The 25,192-nt window shown below is 32.9% G+C and overlaps 1 protein-coding gene across 6 annotated transcripts in view; it reads left to right on the top strand.

Moving 5' to 3' along the window:
• STK3 (serine/threonine kinase 3) overlaps window positions 1–25,192 on the top strand; it is a 241,372-nt gene that overhangs the window by 6,557 nt on the left and 209,623 nt on the right. For all 6 annotated transcript variants that reach the window (XM_074352984.1, XM_074352985.1, XM_074352983.1 and 3 more), the window contains exon 2: window positions 18,501–18,581. In XM_074352984.1, coding sequence (XP_074209085.1) covers window positions 18,501–18,581 — 81 coding nt within the window. The remainder of the gene's footprint in view (window positions 1–18,500; window positions 18,582–25,192) is intronic.

Genomic DNA, 25,192 nt, shown 5'->3' with positions numbered 1-25,192 from the left:
AAGGGCAGCTGGATCCAGAGACTGAATCAGACTCAAGTTCAGTCCCTTAGGCATTATTATAGGTGGTGTTTGGCAAGAGTATCTGAGTCACTTGGTTCTTCCCCTTTATTTACCTGTTTTCAAGATAATGAATCAGTTCCCTGTTTTCCTCTGAAGGTGATTAATTCTTTTTCTTTTTTTAAAATGCTATTATAAGCTGATAGATATAAACATATTTGATAGATTTTAATCCATTGAAGTTACTTTTGCTGAAGCTTAAAGTGTCCCATCTTTGGTCAGTAGGAATCCCTTCAGGAGACAACATGACCTTAGTGGTCTTGTACAGCTTCTTTGCTGTTTGCTGTGATAAGATATTCAGGGCTCATCTTGCCCATTTCCTTTCCCAGATCTGGAATCAACCTTCTCCAGTAAGCCCTACTTTTATTGAGTGTTGATATTTTAAGACCCTAACCTGAACACTAACATAGTGGGTTTTTTTTTTAAATAGTATTTTATTTATATGTAGGAGAACTGACTTAATCTTTCAGACCATAGGTTATTCTATCAAAAAATGATGGCATTGGCAGTTTTGAACTTCTTTCCTTGGATAATATCTCTATGTTTATGTTTTTAAGTTTGAGCCAGAAATTGGACATCTATAGACAGTTCCGTGGTAGAGACTATTTAGAATGGACTTTTATCTTCATGTTCTCCCTGTCATACTCTGGTTACCCTTTGACCTACTGTTATTCTAATATCCAGCCTCACTTCTTTCTCACCTCTAAATGTTTCAGGTGACTTAGTTTCTACTTTTTTTTAAATGAAAAAGATAGGTAAAATGAAAGAATCCAAGACAGATAGCACCACTAGTGATACGATCAGATTTCAAACTTTATTTTTTAGGTTAGAACTTTTAGCCTGCCTTGTTTTGCAAAAATGAAAGTGTATCTGTGTACAAATAAACAAAATTCAAGGGCATCTTGAAGCTGCTTTATAAATCCAACCTTAACTGACTACAGTCTAATGAATTATAAAATGGAGCACATCCAGATAATAAATGCCATTGTTACTCCCTTTCAGTTTTGATATTAGCCCCTCTTATTAAGTTTTATTGTGCTTTTGAATAAATGAGATGAGATATTTGTCCCAGTGACATAGTTGGTAAATTACATTTGTCACATAACTTTAGAAATAATTAGTTTTGGTGTAATAATTACTATATTAAAAGGCATCACATTGCACTTATAAGTTGATATGTGAATTAGTCTGTCATCTTGCTATCAAATAGCAGCCAGTAGCCATTTCCCAGTGATGATATCTATTCAAATATTTTTAATAATTAGTGAAATTTCGATCATAGAAAGAGGTTGGAGAGAAATGATTGCTCTGAATAAAATTTATAGTTCATGTAATTCCTAAGAATTTAAAAAAAAAGACAAGGATGAAATTAAGCAATGGAATCCATAAAATTACAGTGGAAATTAAAAATATATGTACTAATTAACTCTTGAGAAGAAAGTATTTTGATAATTTTCTTTTCCTGGTACATTGAGTTTTCCTTCATTGCACTTGATTCTCACTGTATACTTCCAAGGTGTTTTTTTTCTTTTTTTCCCTAATAGAAGAGAATTCAAGTACCAGGCCAATGGTAAGAAAATGGGGTCTCCCCCTTATATACAGACTCTCAACAGTTGTTTAGTCACCTTTAATTAAAATTCATTAAAAAGTCATGTGATGTGAAACAGTCTCCCCAAATAGTGATATGGTGATAACTTTAAACACATTGAGCATTATTGGGAAGTATGGTGTACCACATAATGGATTTCCCAAATAAATGAAGTAAACCATTTCAAGCATTATACTTCTAAAATATTTTAAGAAACACTTTTAAAATAACCAATTTGATGGAAATTCATTCCAAAGTGAGGACACTTGACCCAGTCTTCTGAGACTGATTATTTGCTTTCTTGATTACTTAATTTAAAAAAATAAATAAATTTTAGATCATAGAAGCCATAAGAAAGTTCATGGAACTATTCATAGTTTTAATTTATAGAGACAGTCAAGTGTGTTCTTTTGGTGCATGAGAAGCTTTGTTGCTGTGTATAGGTGGGTTTTCCCCTGTAAGTCTAGCCTTGTGTTTTACTGTCTTCTGTTATCTCTTGTTGCTGCGCTCTTCTCTAAACTGCGCTTATCTTAGGAATAGTGGTCTGACCTAACAGTAGCTCTGCCTTTCCCAAAGTAAAGCATGTGCTCTTTGTGTCAGTTTTTGCGTACTAGAGGCCTTTTTCTCTTCTGGGTTCATAGTACATCCTGAAATCATCTTTTGACTAAAGACATTATTGTACAGTGAGGAAGGAGAGAAAAAATTATTTAAACTTTACTTAATTTCTAAAATTTAATATGAAAATAACAATTTTTTGCATCAAAAAAAGAAGAGTATTTTACCTTAAAAAGCCCACACAATTCCCAAGTTAAAAAAATTTTGTCATTTTGGAGCATCAGTTAGATTTTGAAGACTCATGGTATTACCAAAGTGAATTGGAGTTTCAGAGGCTATTTATAGCTTTACAGATACAGTAATGTTACATTTATAGTAGATTATTTTTAATTTCTGTGAGTGACGTGTTTAGGCTAGTTATCTTTCTTATAATGATTTTCCTATTAGATACAGCTGGAATTTTAAAATTTTGTTTTTATTTCTATTAAAAAACCAAACAGGTAAAAATATTCTAGATTAAAAAAAAGCAAAAATTATTTTCACAAAGCACCAAAATCATGAGCTATTTCTCAGTCTCCTCCCCTTAATTTATTTAGAAAGAACTAGAGAAATACTGAGAAGTGGCTTCCTGTGTGTTGTTGCTGTGTAAGTAATCAAACTGTGCTGAAAAATCAAGCAAAATAGAGTCTGTCTCTGCAAGCAACTGAAAGCAGCACTGTCTCCACAGCTCCTCGCTTCTCTTTATAAAAACCTGTAGAAATTATGCAGAAGTCAGGGTACAGAACTCAGTGAATGATACAGGTGTTAATATTGTTAGAGTTTAAACTTTCCTTGAGCTTATACTTTTATTAATGTAGTTATACCTTTAATTAATGTATTAATGTTTGGGATTGTTGCGGTTAATTCTAGAGATGGGAGTGAGGAATTGAGAATGTATAGAGACTAAATCCTCACATTTTATTTTCAAAATCTAAGGTGTAGGGGAATAAATGCAGAAGAAAACATGAGTAAATCCAGTTTTTCAGTGTAGGTAGTCCCTTCAGCACAAATCATAGTGGGTTTTTTTTTAGCAGGTTCATGGGTAAACCTTGGCAAGTTTCATGTGGAAGTATCCTCTTTTATTTTTAATCAGTTAAAGATTCTGTTCCCTTTGTTAGTTCTCAAATATAGATATGGTTGTTGATATTTAAAAATCTTTGTAATGAACTGGATTAAAAGTTATGAGACAGGTCTGCATATTTCTTATAAAATTATTTTTAATTTTTATTTTAATAAGATGTGACTATGTTGGAGAATTTTCAAATGTGCTATTTTATGTTGTCTACATTTTCTGGATTTGTGTTTTTTGAAAAATGAGTTATTAAGAAAGTAAAAACGCAGTAACATGTCTTTAGGGCTGGGTAGTATATTGCAGCATGTGTTAACTTCATATAGGTATGTTACAAGAAATTAGAAGGAATCATGTCACTTTCCAGTTGAGGGTAAGTGAAAAAGTTCTTAGAAAATAAAAATGAAAGACTCCAAGGGTGAAGGAAAGAGCAAAATCTCAACTTCTTTTCCTATAAAGCTCTTTGCCAGGAAATTATAATTTTAGAGTACTTTTGGGCAGAGAGCCCAACCTGAGAGGAAATGGGATGATAGAGTTGAAAAATAAGACTTTCATTTAATTTTAAAAAGTTTTCCATTTATTACAGAGCATCTGTTTTCTGAGATGGATTTCAGTTCATTCTACTGCCACTAATTAACTAAACTCTCATAAACTTTAATGTAGTTTTATAAAGTAAATACACTATGAGATCATCAATTACATCTATTTTACTGTTAAAAAAGTGATAATTACTAGGGAAACAAGAGCCCAAGCTTTAGAGTCAGATTGGTTCTAACCTTAGCTCTGCCATTTCCTGCAATGCAATGGTAGGTAAGTTGCTTAACTTTCCGTAGTCTTGGTTCACTTATAAAATGGAGATGATAATAGTACCTTCTTTTTGGGTTTTGTGCAGATTAAATGAAGTCTCTAAAAATTAAGCAGAAGTCAGAGTACAGAACTCACCGAATGATACAAATGTTAATATTGTCAGAGTTTAAACTTTCCTTGAAGTTACACTTTTATTAATGCAGTTACACTTTTAATCAATGTATTGATTGTGATTGTTGCAGTTAAATCTAGTATTCTTCTCGGGATGGGAGTGAAGAGTTATGAGCATATAGAGACTAAATCCTCATATTTTATCTTCAAAATTTTAAGATGTAGGGAAATAAATGATTGTAAATAAGTGATTGGTGAAGCATTTATCTCTGAAGACAGTTTCCAAAATGTTTCAAAAATGTGTCTGACATCTTTTGAAAAAACTCGTAACTTCCCAAGGGGATAAAAGGACAGCTTTCACTTGGATGCATACATATATTCTAGTTGAGTTAAAAATAAAAAAGAAAATCAGTTTTATTACTTTAGCGCTAAATATCTGCTAAATATTTACACAATGTTTGGTCTTTAAAAAGCAAAAGGGAGCAGAAAAAAATGACCCTTAAATTTCATTAGTTTGAAGTAAAATGTACTATCTGTGGTTGAAGTAGAAAAGATGTTTGAGTTTGTGGATTTATGATCAGGCTCATCTTTGTGTAATTTAGAAACTTTTCAGTATTTAAGACTAATTTTGAGACTTTTTGACATTGTTTAATAATGGAATGTTGAAGGACTAAAGGATAAAAACCTTTCATGTGTTTTATGTATTTTTTTCCTTTCGTACATTTTAAAGATGTATGGCTTTTCTAACAGTATTCAAGATGAAATTGCTAGGGTTGAAGACTAGATCTTAATTTTAAATGAGATATTGCATGTAAGATCAGGCATAGTGCTTAGCACATGGCAATAATAACAATATAACTGTTAATAACAGTTGACTTGTAAAATAGCTACTATTAATAGTAATAAAGCTATCAATAATATAATCAATACATACAGAGAAGTTTGCCAGAAGAGAAAAAGACATTGAAAATTGCAGAGCTGAAATGAGGTGGAAGGTGCTATATGAAGGTGGCTCTGTTCTTGCAGAGCTGAAAGTTTTTTTCTCCTTTGCTGGATTTGTACTCTGGCCAGGTCCTCTTCTCTGATTAGTTTCCCAAGAGATCTAGAGGCCATATCCTAATTATTCTCAACTAGGAGTCTAGACCTAGCAGTGTACAAAGCCTTCCTTTGTGTTTATGTTTACAAGTCTTTGGCCAAAACACCCCAGATAAAAATGAGCAGAAGACTTGAGTAGACATTTTTCCAAAGAAGATATACAAATAAATAAGCACATGAAAAGATACTCAGCATCACTAATCATTAGGGAAATGCAAGTCAAAATCACAACGAGATACCACTTCATACTCTTTAGGATGGCCACTGAAAAAACCCCCAGAAAATAATACTTGTTGTCTAGGATTTGTAGCAATTGGTACTTTTGTACATTGCTTGTGGGAATGTAAAATAATGCAATCACTGTGGAAAACAGTATGGTGGTTCCTCAAAAAAATTAAACATATACTTACTGTATGGTTCAGCAATTCCACTTCTAGGTAGATACCCAAAAGAATTGAAAGCAGGAACTCAAGAGATATTCGTACATCAGAGTTTATTATCATCATTATTCAAATAACTAAAAGATGGAAGCAACCCAAGTGTCCCCTGATGGATAAATGGATAAGCAAAATGTGGTATATACATACTGATATACTGGCAGACATAAAAGGACATATATGATTCCACTTAAATGAGATACTTAGAAGAGTCAAAATCATAGAGATAGAAAGTAGAATCATGGTGACTAGGCACTGGGGGGTGGGGGAAATGGAAATTTGTTTAATGGGTAAAAAATTTAGTTTGGGATGATGAAAAGTTCTAGAGATGGATAGTGATGGTGGTTGCACAACAGTGTGAAATTACTTTTTAAAAAAATATATTTTTAAAATTTATTATTGTATTATTTAATTATTTTATTTTGGCAGGTTAGGGGAGGTAATTAGGTTTATGTATTTTTAGAGGAGGTACTGGGGCTTGAACCCAGGGCCTTCTGCATGCTAAGCATGCTTTCTACCACTTGAGCTGTAGCCTCTCCCAACAGTGTGAAATTACTTGATGCTGCTTACTTGTATACCTGAAGATAGTTAAGATAGTAAATTTTATGTTATGTATATTTTCCTACAAGTGAAAAAAACCCCCAAAACTTTACATCAATCATAAACAACTTTACCTCCGTCTCTTCAGAACTGAAGAGACATCCTTAGCAAAAGTTACAGCCTGTCTACAAACTTGCAGACTGCTGCTCCAAAGCTGGAAACAGAAAAGACAGGAAGAGGACTAAATATAGTCCCTTCTTTTTTTCCCCCTTATGTCTTTTTTGATTGTGTTCTTATGTGGGGCTAATTTGCTTTTTGGTGTTAGCCGACTTTTCAGAGCTTCAGAGCTCCAGTCCCCTAAATTTGCACTCTCTCTTCTTGGCCTACCATCATATTTTCACATAATTTTACACAGGTGATTTCGTCTGCTTTGTAGAGAATGTTGAACTTCTATGACTGTTAGGAAGAAGTACCTTATGGACTTTGATCCAAACCTCAGAAGGGGAATTTCTTCTCTTCCCCTGTGACTTTCATGTGACCTTTGAGCCTGTCTCTTCTCACACTTTTTATGACTCTACTCCTATAATCACATTTTTGTTCCCCAATTCTAGACTCTTTAAAATCTCTATTTCTTAGGCTTCATTCCATTTTCATCTTCTGGCATGCTCAGGCCTTGTCTGTCTAATGAAACTGCTTTTAGGTTGCATCAGTCATTGCTTGGTAAGATCAGAAACCTTTTCCCAGTTCTTATCCCCCTTCTGTCTCTGTTTCTTGAAGCTTTCTCTTTTTCTGGCTTTTTGATTTTTCTATTGCTTCTATTCCTCAGACAGTTCTATGTGCTATTCTCAGTTCATAATTGACAGTGACCTTGTATTTTCTGTTTTCTACATTCGTCCTCTTTTTTTTTAGTATAGTCATTTTCTTAGTGAGCTTATCCACTCTCGTGGCTTCAACTTTGACCAAAATGACCCAAAAGTATACTCTTTTGAGACTTTGAATCTTTGTACTTAGTCTCTTATTCAGTATTTCTAATCTATTGAATAACATTTGACTACTTTACTGTCTTCTCGAAGATAATATGTTCAAAATGGAATCCTTATCTTCTGTCTGCTTCTGTCTGACCTGTACTAATTAATGATGTCACCGGTTTTCCAGTTTGCATTTGATGTGAGTCTTTCCTCTGCTTGGTTTCCTATATTAGTTACTCTGTTACTGAGTTTTTTTTTTTTTTTTTTTTTTTTTTAAGACGGTAAGAAAGAGAAGGATACAGATGATCTTCAGTAGTAGAATTTTATTGTGAGGATACTCAGGAAATGTGCATAGGGTAGTGTGGGAAGGTGCCTAGTCAGCAGCTCATTACCTCTGAGCTTCAGTGACTCTAAGTCTGGGATATGAAATAGGCTCCTTTAATAGGGGGAATGGCACCTTAGAGTCCTTGGAATAATGACTTGAGCCCCAGTGACCCTTGTCATCTTTGTTCTGAAATCGAAGGTTAACTGGGTCATTTTGTAACTAGGAAGTTTGGAGCATCCCCCATTGGCTGTTTTAGCCCTTGTGTGGATGCTTTTGGCCCCTGGATCAGCTTCTAGCCATATGTACTTTTAATTGCTGGGATGGTGAAACTGATTTAATTTGAAGCAGCACACAATAAGCCATTACACCTTATATAGGAATATAGGTTTTCCCCTTAGCACTGCGTAAGTGACTGGCATTTTGAAGTTCCATTAGCTCTCCAGTAGTTAGCAAAATTGTTTTCTTTTTTTCATTTGTTTATTCATTTATTTATTGAACGAAAGTTTATTGAACAGTAATGTATTAAGTTTTGTGTTAGGTACTTACTGGAATTATGAGGGTGGATAAGATGTGATCTGTAGTTTCATGGAATTCCCCACTTTAGCTCTAGTGATGAAAGGAATAATGACTCAGTGTGCTAAGTGCTGTGGGACCAGAGTTGACGGTGAGATTAATTCTCTGGATGGGTGGGTGGGTAGGTAGGGATGGTGGATGAGGAGAGGAGGGTATCACAGCAAACTTCTCAGAGAACATTATTGATTATATCTTTAAGGAAGTGGTTGATAGGCAGAGAAGAGGGGAAAGATCATGTAAGAGAGAATGAACATAATAGAGGTACGATGTGTATATCTTCTATTATGTACAAATCACTGTATAATATCTACTTTTTATACAGTACAGTAGCTGATTTTTTTCTTGTGTGAAAATTCAGGATCTTTAAGGAGTAGTCCATGGTAGCTAGAGTGTAGGTAATGGAAATAAGGTGATTGAGAGGCTCTTAAGCTCCCCAGTCAGGATTTGTCTCTTGTATGTATTGAGAAATTACTCTTTTCTCAAAGTATCTCTTGAGTTTGTTCTTTCCTGTCATTTCCACTTTAACTTTTAAAACCCAGATCCTTGTCACCAGGTTTCTGGGTTGCGAGAAACAAAACCACTTTCTCCATTATGTAATTTGCTTATAGGACAATCTGCAGGGTACCTTGGTTTATCTTAATACAGTTAGCGGTGTTCCATCATTACCGTAGTCACTATAATGTCCTTCAGAATTTCATCTCTCTGGCTCCCCTATACCACATTTTTCTAAAACATAATCTAAATTGCTGTTTGCCTAGATCGCCTATCATCTCATATAATATGATACAGTGATTTGGAATTTAAGAAGCATAAAATAAGTTAATAGTTCATCTGCTTAATCTCTTGAGTGCGTAGGATAGCCCTGGAAGAAAAAAAGAACCTGCTAAATCCTGTTCTTGGAGCTAATAGTTTAGTGGCTGTAATAGAACATTTCAGAGTAAACTAACTGATTTGGAGATGAAAAACTCCTGGGAACACTTACAGAAGAATGTCCTCCTTAAAAGATGTGGCTGATGTATGATACTTGATGTAGCAATTATCCAGTATCTTGGTATTTGCTAGCTTCCTAAGAGTAAGAAGCTTCTTTCAGTATCGTGGGCAGACCGTGGGTTGATTTTCTGTTTTGTTATTTATTACCCAAACGACGGCGGAAGTCAGTTAAGCCTTAGTTTTCTTATCTAAAAACTGAGTGTTTTTTTAGTAACTACCAAAAAGTTTGTTATAGAGGTTAAGTGAGAAAATGCTTGTTCAGTGCTCTGCACAAGGCCATGAAAAGCCCTAAAAAATGTTAACTACCTGTATTATTATGTTTCATTAGCTCTAATGTGTCTGTCTTTCCTATTAGATTAGGGCTGTATCTTAATTTCCTTTGCCTTACCCTAGCAGGTAGCTTCTTTTCTACAAATTCGGTACGTGTATACTGAATGAACATAAATGGATGACTTTTAAATCTAGTTTTATCATTTTTTGTGCCCACGTTGAAGATTTGTTTTAGAAACATTAGTTTTCTTAAAGATAGTTCTCTGTAGTTGCAGAATTCACTCACAAGAATAAAATGATTAACAGATAGTGTTTTTACTATTTCTCATTGCCTTGATCTATTCATTAATTCCACCTAAAGAAGAGACCTTTATTTTCAGTGTATAAAATGATTTTTATGGAAGGCATTCCATGAAATAATAATTGAATCATGAAGAAAATTTTAATTTTGCTATGAGATGGGGTTATATAGAAAAAAATGAATGTTTATTGTAAAAACTTTATGAAATAAAGCAGAGAGGAAAGCTACTCCCAAATTCAAACCTTGTTGCCTGGAATCTTAAAGTGTTTACAGGTAACAAATATTTGAGTTTCTGTTGTGTCCCAGGCAGTTTTTGGTGCTAAGGGTATAGCAATGAACAAAACAAATCTACCGTTAGTTTGGTGCCAGTATTTGTATGCGCACGCAATTTTGCAGATACACCCATGCTTAGAAGAAAAAATGAAATGGTTTAGTTAGGTGCTCATTATTTAGTAACCTATCCTTTTTTCTTTTAGCAATGTATTGTTAATTTGTTTTAAATCAATGAGTTTTCTACATGACTTTTAGTAATATCTCCTTGAATGGATGTTCTATAGTTAATTAACCTATGTTTAGACATTTATTTACTTTTGTATTTTGTTATAAATAATTTGCATTGAATACATGCTTTTTTGTCTCCAATTATTTCTAAGAACAATTGAAGTTGATTTAAATCCTACCATTTACTCTTTAAAAAAACTTTTTTATTATGGAAAACTTCAAACAGTTTTGTAAAGAAGAGAGAATACCCAACTATGTGTACCCATTACCCAGTTTAAACAATTACTAACTTCACCACCCTTTATTATTTTGAAGTAATCTCTGATATCATTATGGAGTTCTTAATTTTTTTTTTAATTGAGGTATAGTTGATTTACAGTATTTTGTTAGTTTTAGGTATACAGCAAAGTGAATTTTTTTTTTGTCTCTCCATTTCTCTTTAATACTGAACAGTATTCTTTATACAGTTGTAACATGATTTCCAGAATACATAAAACATTACTGATAGACTTCAGGGTGTAAAAATATCACTTTTAAGGATGATTAGTTGAGGCTTTTTAAAACAGTTTTTTTTTTTTTTAAAGTTTTCAATTTAAAGTGTCATCAAATTTTGTTAAATGTCAGGATTACAATCAAGGCCATGAAGGTGTTTTATTTTACAGGGGTGGTTTACTGTAGCCTAAATTCCACAATGCAGGAGCAGTGATTCTCAAACTTGAGTGCACATCAGAATCTCCTGGAGGGCTTGTTAAACACAGCCTGCTGGCTCCACTCCAGTCTGTGATTCGGCAGGTCTGGGGTGGAGCCTGAGAATCTGCATTTCTAAGACATTCCCAGGGGCTACTGCCAATTGAATCACTTTGCTGTACATTTGAAACTATTAAGATTCTGAATATATATAGTGTATATATACACACTCTTTCAGGTTCTTTTCCATCATAGGTTATTACAAGATATTGAATATACTTCTCTGTGCCATACAGTAAATTATTGTTGCTTATCTATTTTATGTATTAGTAGTTTGTATCTGCTAATTCCATACTCCAAATTTATCCACCCTCTTCCCTTTCTACTTTGATAACCATAACTTATGTTAACCATAAGTTTGTTTTCTATCTCTGTGAGTCTTTCTGTTTTGGATGTAGATTAATTTTGATAATTTTTTTAAATTTTATATATAAATGATATCATATAGTATTTGTCTTTCTCTGTCTTGACTTCACTAAGTATAATATTCTCTAGGTTCATTCATGTTGCTGCATATGGCAGTATTTCATCCTTTTATGTGGCTGAGTAATATTCTGTTGCATATATACCACATTTTCTTAAGCCAATCATCTGTTGAAGGGCACTTGGGTTGTTTCCACGTCTTGACTATGGTAAATAGTGCGTGGCATTCTTAATTGTTTCAATATGCATCTCTAAAAGATACAAATTTTAACAATGTATCACCATAATACATTATCTAAGGTATAATTCTACTTATGAATTATTTTTAAGATGATAAAATACAAAGGAGAATTTGGAGATAACTAAGACTAGTCTATGTAGAAGGTTGTTCTCTCCTGAGACCTTGGGAAAAATAACAGAAATTCTTTTCTTTTTAACACCTTTATTCTGGTATGATTCCTGTACAGTAGACTACACATATTTCATATGTATAATTTGATGACTTTTGATAGATGTATATACTAATGAAACCACCACCACAATCAAGATAGCTAACATTTCAGAAATTTTTACATTGAGCAGGAAACACAAGAGTGAGATACCACAAGATGGGTATGAGGTTAAAGTAGGCATTTAAATCTTGAAGTATTAGAGAATTTGATTGTAGCTTTTAAAAAAACAAGAATAATGTTTAAAAACAATGTGGGAAAAGACAGCTTTTTCCCACTGTATTAGCAATGACAGTATAATAGATTAGGTTTTCCTTACTTTATGAGATAGAAAATCAAGTGACAGGAAAACCTGATTGTATTAGTTATTTAAGTATTTCAAAAAGATAATTCTAGGATATGTCTACTTAAGTATGTAATAAACTCTATCTTAATAGTTCTGTGAGAGAGAGAGATCTCGAGGGTGACTTATTCTCCACAAAATTCCCTGGCACCTGGTAGAGTGCATGTTCTAAAGAGACTGTCAAGAATAATTTTTTTTTGGATCTTTGACTAAAAATATATCCTTTTGATGAAATTCTGAGGTGTTAAAAACTGCAGTATGTCAAGTACAGGTGAAATGATGCTCATTATATTGTGTTTGCCAAGGCAGGAAAGTGGGAAAATGTATTTTTGTGTGTGTGTTTATTTTAAATTGGCTTTTAATTATGAGTTTTTTTAAGCTGTAAGAGCTTTAAAAGTAGACAGTGTAATGGGGGAGGGTATAGCTCAAGTGGTTGAGTGCATGCTTAGCATGCTTGAGGTCCTGGGTTCAATCCCCAGTACCTCCTCTAAAAATAAATAAACCTAATTACCTCCCCTCACCAAGATAAAATAAAATAAAATAAAATGATACAATAGTGAATAAAAAAAGTAGACAGTATAAAATTAATTAAAATTAAACCATAACTGAAATGGTTGGTTTTCATTTAAAATACCAGAAAGGGAAGGAAGAAATAAAGACAAAAGGACATAAAACATGAATCGTTTACCAAAATAAATCATGTGTTTTCACTTGAGAAATGCCCCAGAGACCATCTTTTTGCCTAAGATAAATTAGTAACATTTCAATTGTTCCACATGTTCAGAAAATGAAACATGTGGACTAATAGAAAATTCTCATTGTTTACTGGATTCATTTGGGGGACCTATGACTTGCGTGTTTAAAGTGAGCCAGATTGTGCGTCTATTTTAAGAAAACTTTTATAACTCCTGAAGAATTAAGAAGTGGTTAGAGTACCTTTTGGCTTGGCATTAAACAGATTTGTTAATATAATGTCTCCATCACTGTATCATGTGCATGGCTCATCTTGAGCTACTTTGCGCTTGCTTAGCCATGAAGGACATGAAGCACTTTTTCTTTCCAAGGCAAAATTGTGAATATTTTGGAAATTTAAGAGACTGGCTTCCTTTTCTGGTAGAGATATACTCTTTTTTAGTTCTTAGTTATCTTTCTCCTTTGCTCATTAGCTGCTGCTTATATTTGTTTTTTTCTTACCTGGTCCATGTCTTCAGCCATTCTTCTGCCAGTATCTTGAACTCCCTTGTCTCATTGTTCTTCCATGGCATCTGACTGGCAAAATGCCAAATTCTACTCTGCCGCCTTTTTGCCTATCTTAAGCCTTCTGAGCAGTGCTGAAGAAGATATGAAACCTCAAAGATTGCCGTTTTAAACTCATGGTCTCTGATCTCAACAAAGCCTCCAGTTTTAATCCTATTAAATTTCATGAGATTTTTTGTTTTGTTTTTGTTTTCTACTCTGGCTGTTTCTAATTCAGTTATGTATCTTAAAATCGCAATTTTTAACTTCCTCACTTACAGTAGATGAATATCCCTCCTCATAACGCAAATAGAAGCCAGTATTTGAGAACTTGCTCAGCTTTCTGCCACCAGCCTACTGTCTCACCTAGAACTCTGCTTATCCTTTCTTCCTATTATAATGGGAGAGGTATCCCCAACCTGTCAGGTTAAGGCAGTCCTATCCACATGGCTTTGGATATCATTTCTTCCACCCTTTTTCAGGGCCATGCTTTAGTAGTTATTTCCTCTTTAGTATTTTCAACTTTTTCTTATTTTACTAATTCATTCCAAACAGTGCTTATATTTATACAGGCATTTCTGATGAGTTTTTTGTTTGTTAGGCTTTATCTTCTTTCTCAAACTCATGTCTCTAGTCACTTGTCCTTTGTCTCCAGTCACTTGTCCTTTCCAGAAACTTCTGGTGGGGGGTAATCCATAGTTGTTGTCTCTACTTCTTCACTTTATCCCGTTGTCTCAAACTGTTTCAGCCTGTCTTCTGACTCTACCATTCCACTAAGTCGCTCTTGTGCCCAGTAGTCTTCTTACCACAACATGTAGATACTTTTTCTTGTAAATTAATGTTATTGAGGTGTAATTTAGATATAGTAAAATGTGCTCTTTTGGTTTGGCTTTTTTTTTTTTTTTGGCTTGGCAATAAAGATTCTGGGATTTGTTCAGGATCTTGAATGTATTAGTAGTTTGTTATATTTTATTGCTAAGTAGTATTCCATTGTATGGCTTTATGATAGTTTGTTTACTCAGCTACCAGTTGGTAGACATTTGAATATTTTTTTTCAGTTTTTGGTTGTTTTGAGTAAGGCTACTATGAATATTTGTGTATGTCTTTCGCAGACATGTGTTTTCATTTTTTTGGATAAATACCTAGGAGTAGAATTGCTGGATTGTATAAGTTTGTGTCCATAAGTTTGTAAGAACTGCTAACCTTTTTTTCTAAACTGACTAATTTTTCTTCCAACATCAAATGTATGAGAAATCTTGTTCCACATCTTGTTATTGTAATCTTTTAAATTTTAGCTATTTTTATGAGTATGTAATGGTATCTTATTGTAGTTTTACTTTTCATTTTCCTGATTACTAACAATGTTGAGCATCATTTCTTGTGCCTGTTAGTCATCTGTTTATATTTTTGGTGAAGTGTCTGCTCAGATGTTTTGCATTGTTATATTTGGGTTTTTGTCTTATTATTGAGTTCTAAGAATTCTTTATATATTTTGGTTACAATCCCTGTTTCATAAATGTGGCTTTTGTTCTCCAGAGTCACTTAAACTTGATCATTCTGTGTCAGTGCTTATGTGTGTGTATGCATATGTGTGTGTATGTGCCTGGGATTCAAATGAAGATTGCTCCCACAAAAGCAAGGAAATGATCCACTGTCAAAAGATAAAATAGTCAACAGAACCAGAATCAGAGATGATACAGATGTAGGAATTATATAGGGACTTTGATGTTATAATGATTACTGTGTTAAAAGTGTCTAGTGGAAGATGGACAGCACCTGTGAACAGTTAGGGCAATTTATCAAAACAATGAAAATTATTTTTTTAAAAAAGAGTCAAATAGAAATGCTAGGAATAAAAGAGATGAAATAGACAAAGAATTTAAATTGATTGATAGTATTGTATGTCTTATATATTGTTACTGATTTTCTGTAAGGTTTCTATATCAATTACTAAGAGAGGAGTTTTTGAAATCTTCAACAATTATTTTGGATTTGTTCTCTTCTCCTTTTAATTATTTCAGTTTTTGTTTTGTGTTTTATAAGCTTTGTTTTAGGGTGCTTACACATGTAGGGTTGTTATGTCTTCTTGATAAATTAACCCTTTTATCATTATGAAATATCCTTCTTATCCTGGCAATATTAATTTCTCTGCAGTTTTCTTTGCCTGATATTAATACAGCCACTTTAGCTTTGCTTTGATTAGTTTATATATAAATATATATATATATATATATATATATATATATATATATATATATATATATATATATACACATTCTTTTACTTTTAACCTCTTTTTGTCTTTATATTTAAGGTGATTTCCGCATGTAGTTGTCTTGTTTTTTAGCCAATCTCATAATCTTCCTCTTTTAATTGGGTGGTTTGACTGTATATATTTAATGTAATTAACCTATAGTTTTTTTTTAACTTTTAAAGATATTTGTAGTTTGAAATCTTATAATCAGATATATCATCCAAATACTTTGTTAATTACATTTTTTCCCCAGTTTTTTCTTGATAGTTGCTCTAAGGATTACAGTATGCATCTTTATTATAGTCAAATTCAGATTAACCTAATCCCAGTAAAATATAGTAAATTTGCTTCAGTATAGGTCCATTTCCTTTTCCCTCCTTTGTTCTGCTATTTTATATATATTTTACCTAAATATTTTATAATTTCAATAGTTCAATATTGAAATTATTGATATAAATAATCTTATATTTAAAAATAAGTATATATAATGTTTCTGTAAATATTTGCCACTTCTTTTCTTCCAGAAGTACTTCCTTTAATATCTCTTATAGAGAAATTATGCTGGCAACATCTTTTCTCAGTTTTTGCTTATCTGGAAATGTTCTTATTTCCCCTTCATTTTTAAAAGATAAATTTGCTGGATTTAGGATTCTTGGGTGATACTATTCTTTCAGCACTTTGAGTATTTCCTTTCACTACCTTCTGACTGCCTTGGTTTCTGATAAGAAGTCAGCTTTTAATCATATTCTTGTTCTGTTAATGATGCATCTTTTGCTGCTTTCAAGACTGTCTTTTTGTCTTTCAGCACTTTGACTACAGTGTGTCTAGATGTGGATGTTTTTGTATTTATCTTACTTGGTATTCAATTAGCTTCTTGTTTAAGAAATTTGGGAAGTTTTCAGCCATTATTTTTTAAAATATTTTTTTCTGCCCTTTACTCTCACTTTTCTCCTGAGACTTCCATTATGTTTGTGTTGGTAAGTTGATGTCTCACCAGTCTCTGAGGCTCTGTTGATTTTTCTTCACTCTTTTCCTGTTTTCAAAGGGAAGATATTTTATTTAGCTATCTTCAGGTTTACTGATTCTTTCGTCTGATACCTCAGATATGCTGTTGAGCCCTTCTAGTGTATTTTCATTAAAGATATTTTATTTTTCATATCTGAATTTTACATTTTTATTAGTTTCTCTGTGTCTATTGAGATTCTTTATTTGTTGAATCATTTTTTGGGTATTTTCCTTTAATTTCTTGAGCAGAACTTCAATTTTTTAAATGTATTTAAAATAGCCACTTTGAAGCCTTTGTCTGATATATCCAGTATATGGACCCACTCTGAATCATTGTTTATTGATGGCTTTATTTTTTGTTGATTGCTTCTATTCTGTTTTATTGACTGCTTTCCAGAGTATGGGTCATACTTTCCTTTTTCTTTGCATGTTGCATAATTTTTTTTTTTTTTTTTTTTACTTAAAACTGGGCATGTAAAATAATACATTGTAGGAACTCTGACTTTTCCCTTTTTCCCTCCCAGGCTTTTTTTTTTTTTTTTTTAAACCTTCCTGGACTTAAACTGTGATATCTATCTCCCTGAATTGTTTGGCTGCTAATGCCTCTGCCCAGTTGTTTTATGTTTATTTTCTAGCCAGAATTCCTTGGGATTGCCTTGTTAGCCAATGATTTGTGAAGAGGTTGTGCTCAAACATTTGAGATCATATGACCTCTACTCTCTGCTGGTGTGTCTGTGTGTGGGCTGGGGAGCACATTGAAAACTGTAGGTAGTTTTCAAATCTCTTTTGGCTTTTACTTTTCACTAGGTCTTTTAGATTTTTTGAGATAGACAACATTTTTATTCCAGAACAAATTCATATACATGGTTTCTGTAGATTAGATATCCAGATATTTGGTTAAATACTCAGTAGGTGGAACTGTGGGAAAAGAGATTCTCTCATACATTACTGGTAGATAACTGATAGGAGATTAAATTCATACAAGCCCCCTGTGGGCAGTTTGCTAATATCTATCAACATACATATATATTAATATAACATACAATTATAGTAGATAAAATATACCATATTGTAATCAATCAAGAATTTTAATAATTACAGTATAGTGAATACAATATAGTAATTTTGTTATTCATATTATTAAATTACATATTAAGTTTATATTATGACATGTTTATACTTACAGTCAATATACTTACTTATCAATATATACATCTACATTTGCATGTATGTATATTCTGTTGACCTCACTGTTTTGCTTCTGGGAATTTATCCTACAGATACACTACTAGCACATGTGTGAATTGACTTATGTATAAGCTTATTTATTGCAGTGTTGTTTATAATAGCAAAAGGGAACCTGGATATCCATAAATAAGGGATTGGTGAGTAAGAGATACTACATCTTTGCAACAGAATAGGATGTAGATGTAAAAAGGAAAAGAATGAGGATGCTTTCTACAGACATATAGTGTAGAGCTCTCCAATATAGATTATATGTTGTTAGGTAAAAACATCAAAGTATATAACAGTGTGGATAAAAAAGAGTCTGTATAAGTGCTGTATTGTGTGTTAAAAAAGAGAAATAAAATATATATTCATATCTGTGTAAAGGTTTCACATGAAGCTAATAAAAGTATTCTTTGAGGTGTTTCTGGGAAGATTAATCACAGGGGTTGGAAAGAGACTATATACTGTATACTTTTTCATGGTGTTTGGTTTTTGAACCGTCTGAATATATTGCTTTTTAAAAATAAAATTAAAACATTTATAAAAATCTTAAGGAAAATGTTTTTTCTGTTTTTTTTTTTTATCAGTAAGCTAAAAAAGCTGAGTGAAGACAGTTTGACTAAGCAGCCTGAAGAAGTTTTTGATGTATTAGAGAAACTGGGAGAAGGGTAAGTACAACAAATACGAAACTAACATTTAAATAATGATGGAACAGTTATAAAATACTATATAATACTAGTCTGTCACTAGAGTGTATTTGGTTGAATTGAATAGTGTTAGAATAGAGAGAATGTACCTGAACATAATAAAGACCAATATGACAAGCCCTCAGCTAACAGTATACTCCTTGGTGAAAAGCTGAAAACTTTTCCTTTAAGATCAGAAACAAGACATGGATGTCCATTCTCTCTACTTTTATTCAACATACTGGAAGTCCTAGCCAGAGCAGTTAGGCAAGAAAATGAAATAAGTATCCAAATCAGAAAGGAAGAAGTAAAGCTGTGTCTATTTTGGATGACATAATTATTACGTATAGAGGACTCCAAAGAGTCTGTCAAAAAACTGTTGGAATTAATAAATTCAGTGAGGGTGCAGAATATAAAATTAGTATACAAAAATCAGTTGTGTTTTTATACACTAATAACAAATTATTGGAAATAAAAATTAAGAAAATAGTTCCATTTACAATTGATTCAAAAAGAATAAAATACTTAGGGATAAATTTAACCAAGGAGGGAAAGACTTATATCCTGAAAACTATAAGACATTGTAGAAAAAAATTGAAGAAGACACAAATGAATGGAAAGATAATCCATGCTCATGGATTGGGAGAACTAATATTGTTAAAATTACCCAAAGCAATGTATAGATTCAGTGTAATCCCTATCAAAATTCCAATGGCATTTTTCATAGAAATAGAACAAACAATTCTAAAATTGTACGGAACCTCAGATAGCCAAAGCAATTTTGAGAAAAAAAGAACAAAACTGGCAGCATCATGCTCCCTAATTTCAAACTATATTACAAAGTTACAGTAATCAAAACAATATGGTATGGGCATAAAAATAGACACATAGATCAATAGAATAGAATAGAGAGCCCAGAAATAAATCCACACATTAGTTCAATCAATTAAATCAATCAATCACTTTATGACAAAGGAGCTAAAAATATACAATGGGGAAAGGATAGTCTCTTCAATAAACGATGTTGGAAAAATTGGACAACCACATGCAAAAGAATGAAAAGTAGACTGGACCCCTACCTTACACCATATACAAAATCAACTCACAGTGATTAAAGACTTGAATGTAAGACCTGAAACCATAAAACTCCTGGGAAGAAACAGGGGATAAGTTCCTTGAAATTGGTCTTGGCAGTGAATTTTTGGATTTGACATTAGAAGCAAAAGCACCAAAAGCAAAAATAAACAAGTGGGCTACATCAAACTAAAGAGCTTCTGCACAGCAAAGGAAACCATCAGTAAAATGAAAGGGCAATTTGTGGAATGGGAGAAAATATTTTTAAGTCGTATATCTGAGAACAGGTTAATCTCCAAAATATATAAAGAACTCATACAATTCAATAGCAGAAAACCCCTAAACATTTCAGTTAAAACATGGGGAGAGGAACACACATTTTTCCAAAGATACCAAATGGTCAATAGGTACATGAAAAGGTACTCAACATCACTAATCATTAGGGAAATGCAAATGAAAACCAAAATGGAATATCAACTCATACCTGTCAGAATTACTATCATCAAAAAGACAAGAGATGACAAACACTGGCGAGATTGTGGAGAAAAGGGAACTGCTGTGGGATACATAAAGGGATATATAAGTTGGTGCAGCCACTATGGAGAACAGTATGGAGGATCTTCATAAAATAAAAAATAGAACTACCATATGATCTAGTAGTTACACTTCTGGGTAAATACATGTGGAGGAAATGAAATCACTATCTCAAAGAGAATCTGCAGCTCCACCTTCATTGTAGTATTATTCACAGTAACCAAGACATGGAAGCAACCTAAACGTTCGTTGATGGTTGAGTGGATAAAGAATGTGTGGTATATATATAAAATGGAATATTACTGTCATAAAGTAGAAAGAAACCTTGCCATTTGTGACAACGTGGATGGACCTTGAGGGTGTTATGCTAAGTGAAGTAAGTCAGAGAAAGACGAATACTGTATGATATCACTTATAATGTGGAATATAAAAAATTAAACTCATAGAGGAAAAAATGGTGGTTGCCAGAGGTTGGGGATGAGGCTGGGGGAGGCGGGGAATGGGTGAAGGTGCTCAAAAGGTACAGACTTCCAGTTATAAGGTAAGTAAGTTCTGGAGATAACATGTACAGCATGGTGATAACAGTTAACAGTACTGTATTCTGTATTTGAAAGTTGCTAAGACAGTAGATCTTGAAAATTCTTATCACAAGAAAAAAATTTTTTTAAACTCTGAGGTGATGATGTATGTAATTGGTGATATATACATGTATTAGATCATAATGTTGTATACCTTAAGCTAATACAGTGTTATGTGTTAATTATACCTCAATAAAACTGGAAAGGAAAAGGAAAGATAGTAATAGTAATTAAAATCAATATACTTTGTGGCAGTCAAATGCATTTGTAAAGCCTAGGTTGTGCTAGATCTGGTAATAGTGCTTTTCAGAGAAGGAGGACATGTATATAAGAGAAAAACAAGAAATGTGCTGTAAAATGATTCCCAAGAAGTTTGTTAGTTCATTCTTTATGACATTCTGATTAATAAGCTTGAAAAATTTTGACTTTGTTAGGCAAGTGAACATAAGGCCACCTTTTAGGATGTTTGGACTCATATATTTTTGCTTGGGGAAAAATAAGTAATAGATGTAAATAGAGTGTCTCTGTGAGGAAAACAGAATGTATGTATTGGCAGAGGAATGGTTGATATGATTTGAAAACGGTAGGAAAGAAACATGTTTCTTTTAAGCACATAGGGGCATTTAATGAAGTGGTGAAAGGAGAACTTCCAAAATAATAAAAGACACAAAACACAGTTAAAATGGCTTAAATCAGCAAGAATAAGGAGAAGGAAATAAAGAAAAACATAAAATAGTAAGCTAAATGTAAGTTGGAAAAATAAAATGAAATATATTTTTCACTAAATGGCAGTTCTCCCGTAGACAACCTAATAGGGTCAGTTAAAATGCAAAACGTAGCCGTATGCTGTTTGTAAGAGGCACATGTAATACAGAGGGTAGATATATAGTGGTATTTCCTATTAGAGATAATCGGATAAGAAAGAGATAATCACACCAGAAAATAAAGAAAGCAGAGTAGCAATATTTATATCAGGTATATTAGTTAAAGTTAAAAGATCTTAAGTGAGTAAAGAGGGGATAATATTCAAATAAAGAATAAAGAGGGGTAGTATGTAATAATCTAAAAGACAACTTACAACAAAACGTATATTTGTCAGTCACCATGACAATTAAATTTGTAAAGGAAAGCTATTACAAATGTCAGCGGAGTCTAATAAAAATGTATTCACATTGGAGATTTTGCTATATCTTTTTCTGAATTAGACCAAATAATAGGAAAAGAGAGAAAGGACATAGTGGGATTAAATATAGCAATCAATAAACTTGTTTTTTATATATTTATAAATATACATTTATACTTACATAACCATTCTTTCATTCCTCTTTTTTTTTTTTTTTTTTTTTGCTTATGTTCATGGACCATTGATTTAAAAAAACTAATTCTAAAAATGAGATCTTTTGCAGGTTACATTTCTAATTATATTCTGCTAAAATTAGAAATAAATAAGGGGGAGTGTATAGCTCAAGAATGCGTGCTTAGCATACTTGAGGTTCTGGGTTCAATCCTCAGTACCTCCTTTAAAAATAAGTAAATAAACCTAATTACCTTCCCCAACCAAAAAAATAATAATAATAATTTAAAAAAGAAATAAATAATTACAATATGCTAAAACACACTTACTAGAAATTAGGAAATGTAATCTGAAGTAACCTATGGTTTAAAGAGGAAGTTACAGATTATTTAGAAAAGAGTGAAAAGGAGAACAAATTATACTTATTTCTATGGAATCCAGCAAAGCTGTACTTAGGTGACAATATTTAGTTTTAAATTCCTTCATTATTAAAGAAGAAGGACAAAAAAAAGAACTTAGTGTTTATTTAAAGAAACTAGGAAGAGAGAATTTATAAAATAAAAAGCTGAAATTAATGAAATAGAAACTAAAAACAGTTAAAAATGATAAATATAGTAAAGAAACTTTTTTTGAGCAGACCAGTAAAATAGTTAAACCTAGTTCTGACTTTGACTAAAGGAAAAAGTGCAAAATCAAAGATTTGGAATAAGAAAGAAGATACAACCAATGATAAGAGAAATGATTTGAAAAATTAAGAAGGTACTAGATGCTGCTCTTTGAAAACTCATTTGAAAATCTAAAAGTAGATGATTTCATAACAAAATATGAATTGTGTGAATTGACCCCCATAGAAGTTTAAACTTAAATAGATCTGTTACCATAGACAAGATGGAAAGGTAGTTAAATATATGTTAATTAAAGAGATAGCAGCTCATAGCCGCAATATTCACAATAGTCAGATATGGAAATGTCCATCAGCTGATGAATGGGTAAACAAAGTGTGCTGCATCTGGGCAGTGGAATATTATACAGCCATTAAAAGGAATGAAGTACTGATAACATACTACAGTATGGATGAACTTTGAAATGTATATTGAGTGAAAGAAGCTAGATACAAAAAGCCACATATTGTATGATTCCATTTGTTTAAGATATCCAGAATAGATAAATCCTTAGAGACAGAAAGCAGATTCCAAATAATTTGTAACTAGATAGAGGTAAAGGTTACACAACTTTAAAATCTTTCAAATGGTGAACTTATGTTATGTGCATTTTACTAAAACAAAGTACCAACTAAGTTTTATCTAATCATTAAAGGAGAAATAATTGCAGTTATTTTTATGAAGCCAACGTAACTTTGATATCAAAACCTAGATGTATGTGAAAAAAACCTGTATGTAATTCAGCCCTCCTTTGCTACCCATTATGATTATTACCATGCCCACCTTTATCTCAGATGGAAAGATGTTACCACTTTTCTTCTTAACGGGTCTAATCATCCATTAAATTTAGGAAGCTCATTTCATTGTTGGCATCTGTCTTATCTCTGACCTGCACTAAAAGCTTTCAGTGATGCTAGTAAAGGGAGTAACCTCTGGACTCTCAGTGACCATAGGGGTGGGCAGGCAAGTCACATGTCAGATATCCATTCCATTATTCCATCTACTTGAGCCTTTGATCTGCTTCCTCTAATGTATGAGGATCCCTGGCATCTCACTTAATGTCGGCCGCTGTTGAGTCCAGTTTCAGTTAACTAGGTGAGCAAACTGTTAGGGCTCACCAACAGTTTAAGATAACAGACTCCCAACTGTTTAAGATAACAGTAGATTTCTTTCTCCCTGGAAATCTTAGAATCCTTTCCCACACATTCTTTAGGGTTCTGCTGATAAAAACTGACAAAATCATACAATTTTTTTTTGGTGTGAATAGTAGATGATCTTGGGTCAGATTTTATATTCATCCCTCTGGTGTGTGAATTTGAGTGTAATTATAAGGTCTAGAACAATGAGAGGTGGTGGTAGGGTGGTCTGGACGAGGATCTGCATTTCCCTGAAAAGTGCCTGCCTCAGAGAAGGTCTTACAGAGTCTTCAGGCATGGTGATGCTAATTTTCTTAGACTAGGGGATAGGTTTGCTTTTGCTGACAAAGGAGCTTGGTAGGGTTTGGGGGTTTGAGGTATTCAAATTAATAATAATCTACCTTAATGTACCAATGCCAGTTCTCTAGGTACCTCTCTTTACAGTTAAAAGCCTAACTTTAACATAAGACCTGGTGATGTGAGTTCAGTTTGCAATGTAATTCACCTTGCAGGAAAATTAGACTTTGAGTTTGGGTTTCAGAAGTCTCAGCTCTGGGCCAAGAAGAGTTAAGAAATTCTTTTGGGGCATTTGGAAGGTTTCTGACTCTCTCAGTCTTGAGCTGGGAATTTAAGCCCTGAGCTTGTTTGTTTTATGACTTTTCCAGTGTAGGCAGTGGCAGCCAGCCCATTCTACAGTCTTTATACTCTTATTTTCACTCTAACATTCAATTGATACAGGTATTTGGTCTTCTTGCCTAGTCTTGCCTAGACTCCAGGCAACAAAGGGTAAAAATTGAAATAATTATTTTTCCACCAAATACTATTGGATTTCAATGTTCTATTTGCCACTTGTGTTGAAGTCATTACTATCTTCAAATCTAAGAAAGAACTAATACAAGATTCCCATCTTTAAGATTCTTTCCCTGGGAACCAGCTCCTTCCCCAAAACTATTGGTATCAGGGCCGGGTTAGGAAAAGAAAGGCTACTCTATGTACTCTGGGTATAAAGAGTTTATTATGAAATTAGGGGTTCAAATGACTTGTGGAAGAGCCAGAGATGCAGAGGTCATGTAATCTGCTGCTGAAGATCAGAGAAGCCAACATTGAAGATCTCAGTCTGAAGCACTGAAGTGGGTGTTTCTGAAAAGCTCACTTGGGATCTGCTGGAATCCTTAAATTGGAAACTCAGAATTTGTAGGTACTAACTACTATATCTAAAATAGATAAACAACAAGCTCTTACTGTATAGCATGGGGAATTATATTCAATACCTTGTAATGGCCTATAATGAAAAAGAATATGAAAAGGAATATAT

This window comes from Camelus bactrianus, chromosome 25, assembly GCF_048773025.1.
Source record: "Camelus bactrianus isolate YW-2024 breed Bactrian camel chromosome 25, ASM4877302v1, whole genome shotgun sequence".
In the NCBI taxonomy this organism is placed as follows: Eukaryota; Metazoa; Chordata; class Mammalia; order Artiodactyla; family Camelidae; genus Camelus; species Camelus bactrianus.
This window is presented reverse-complemented; position numbering and strand designations above follow the sequence as displayed.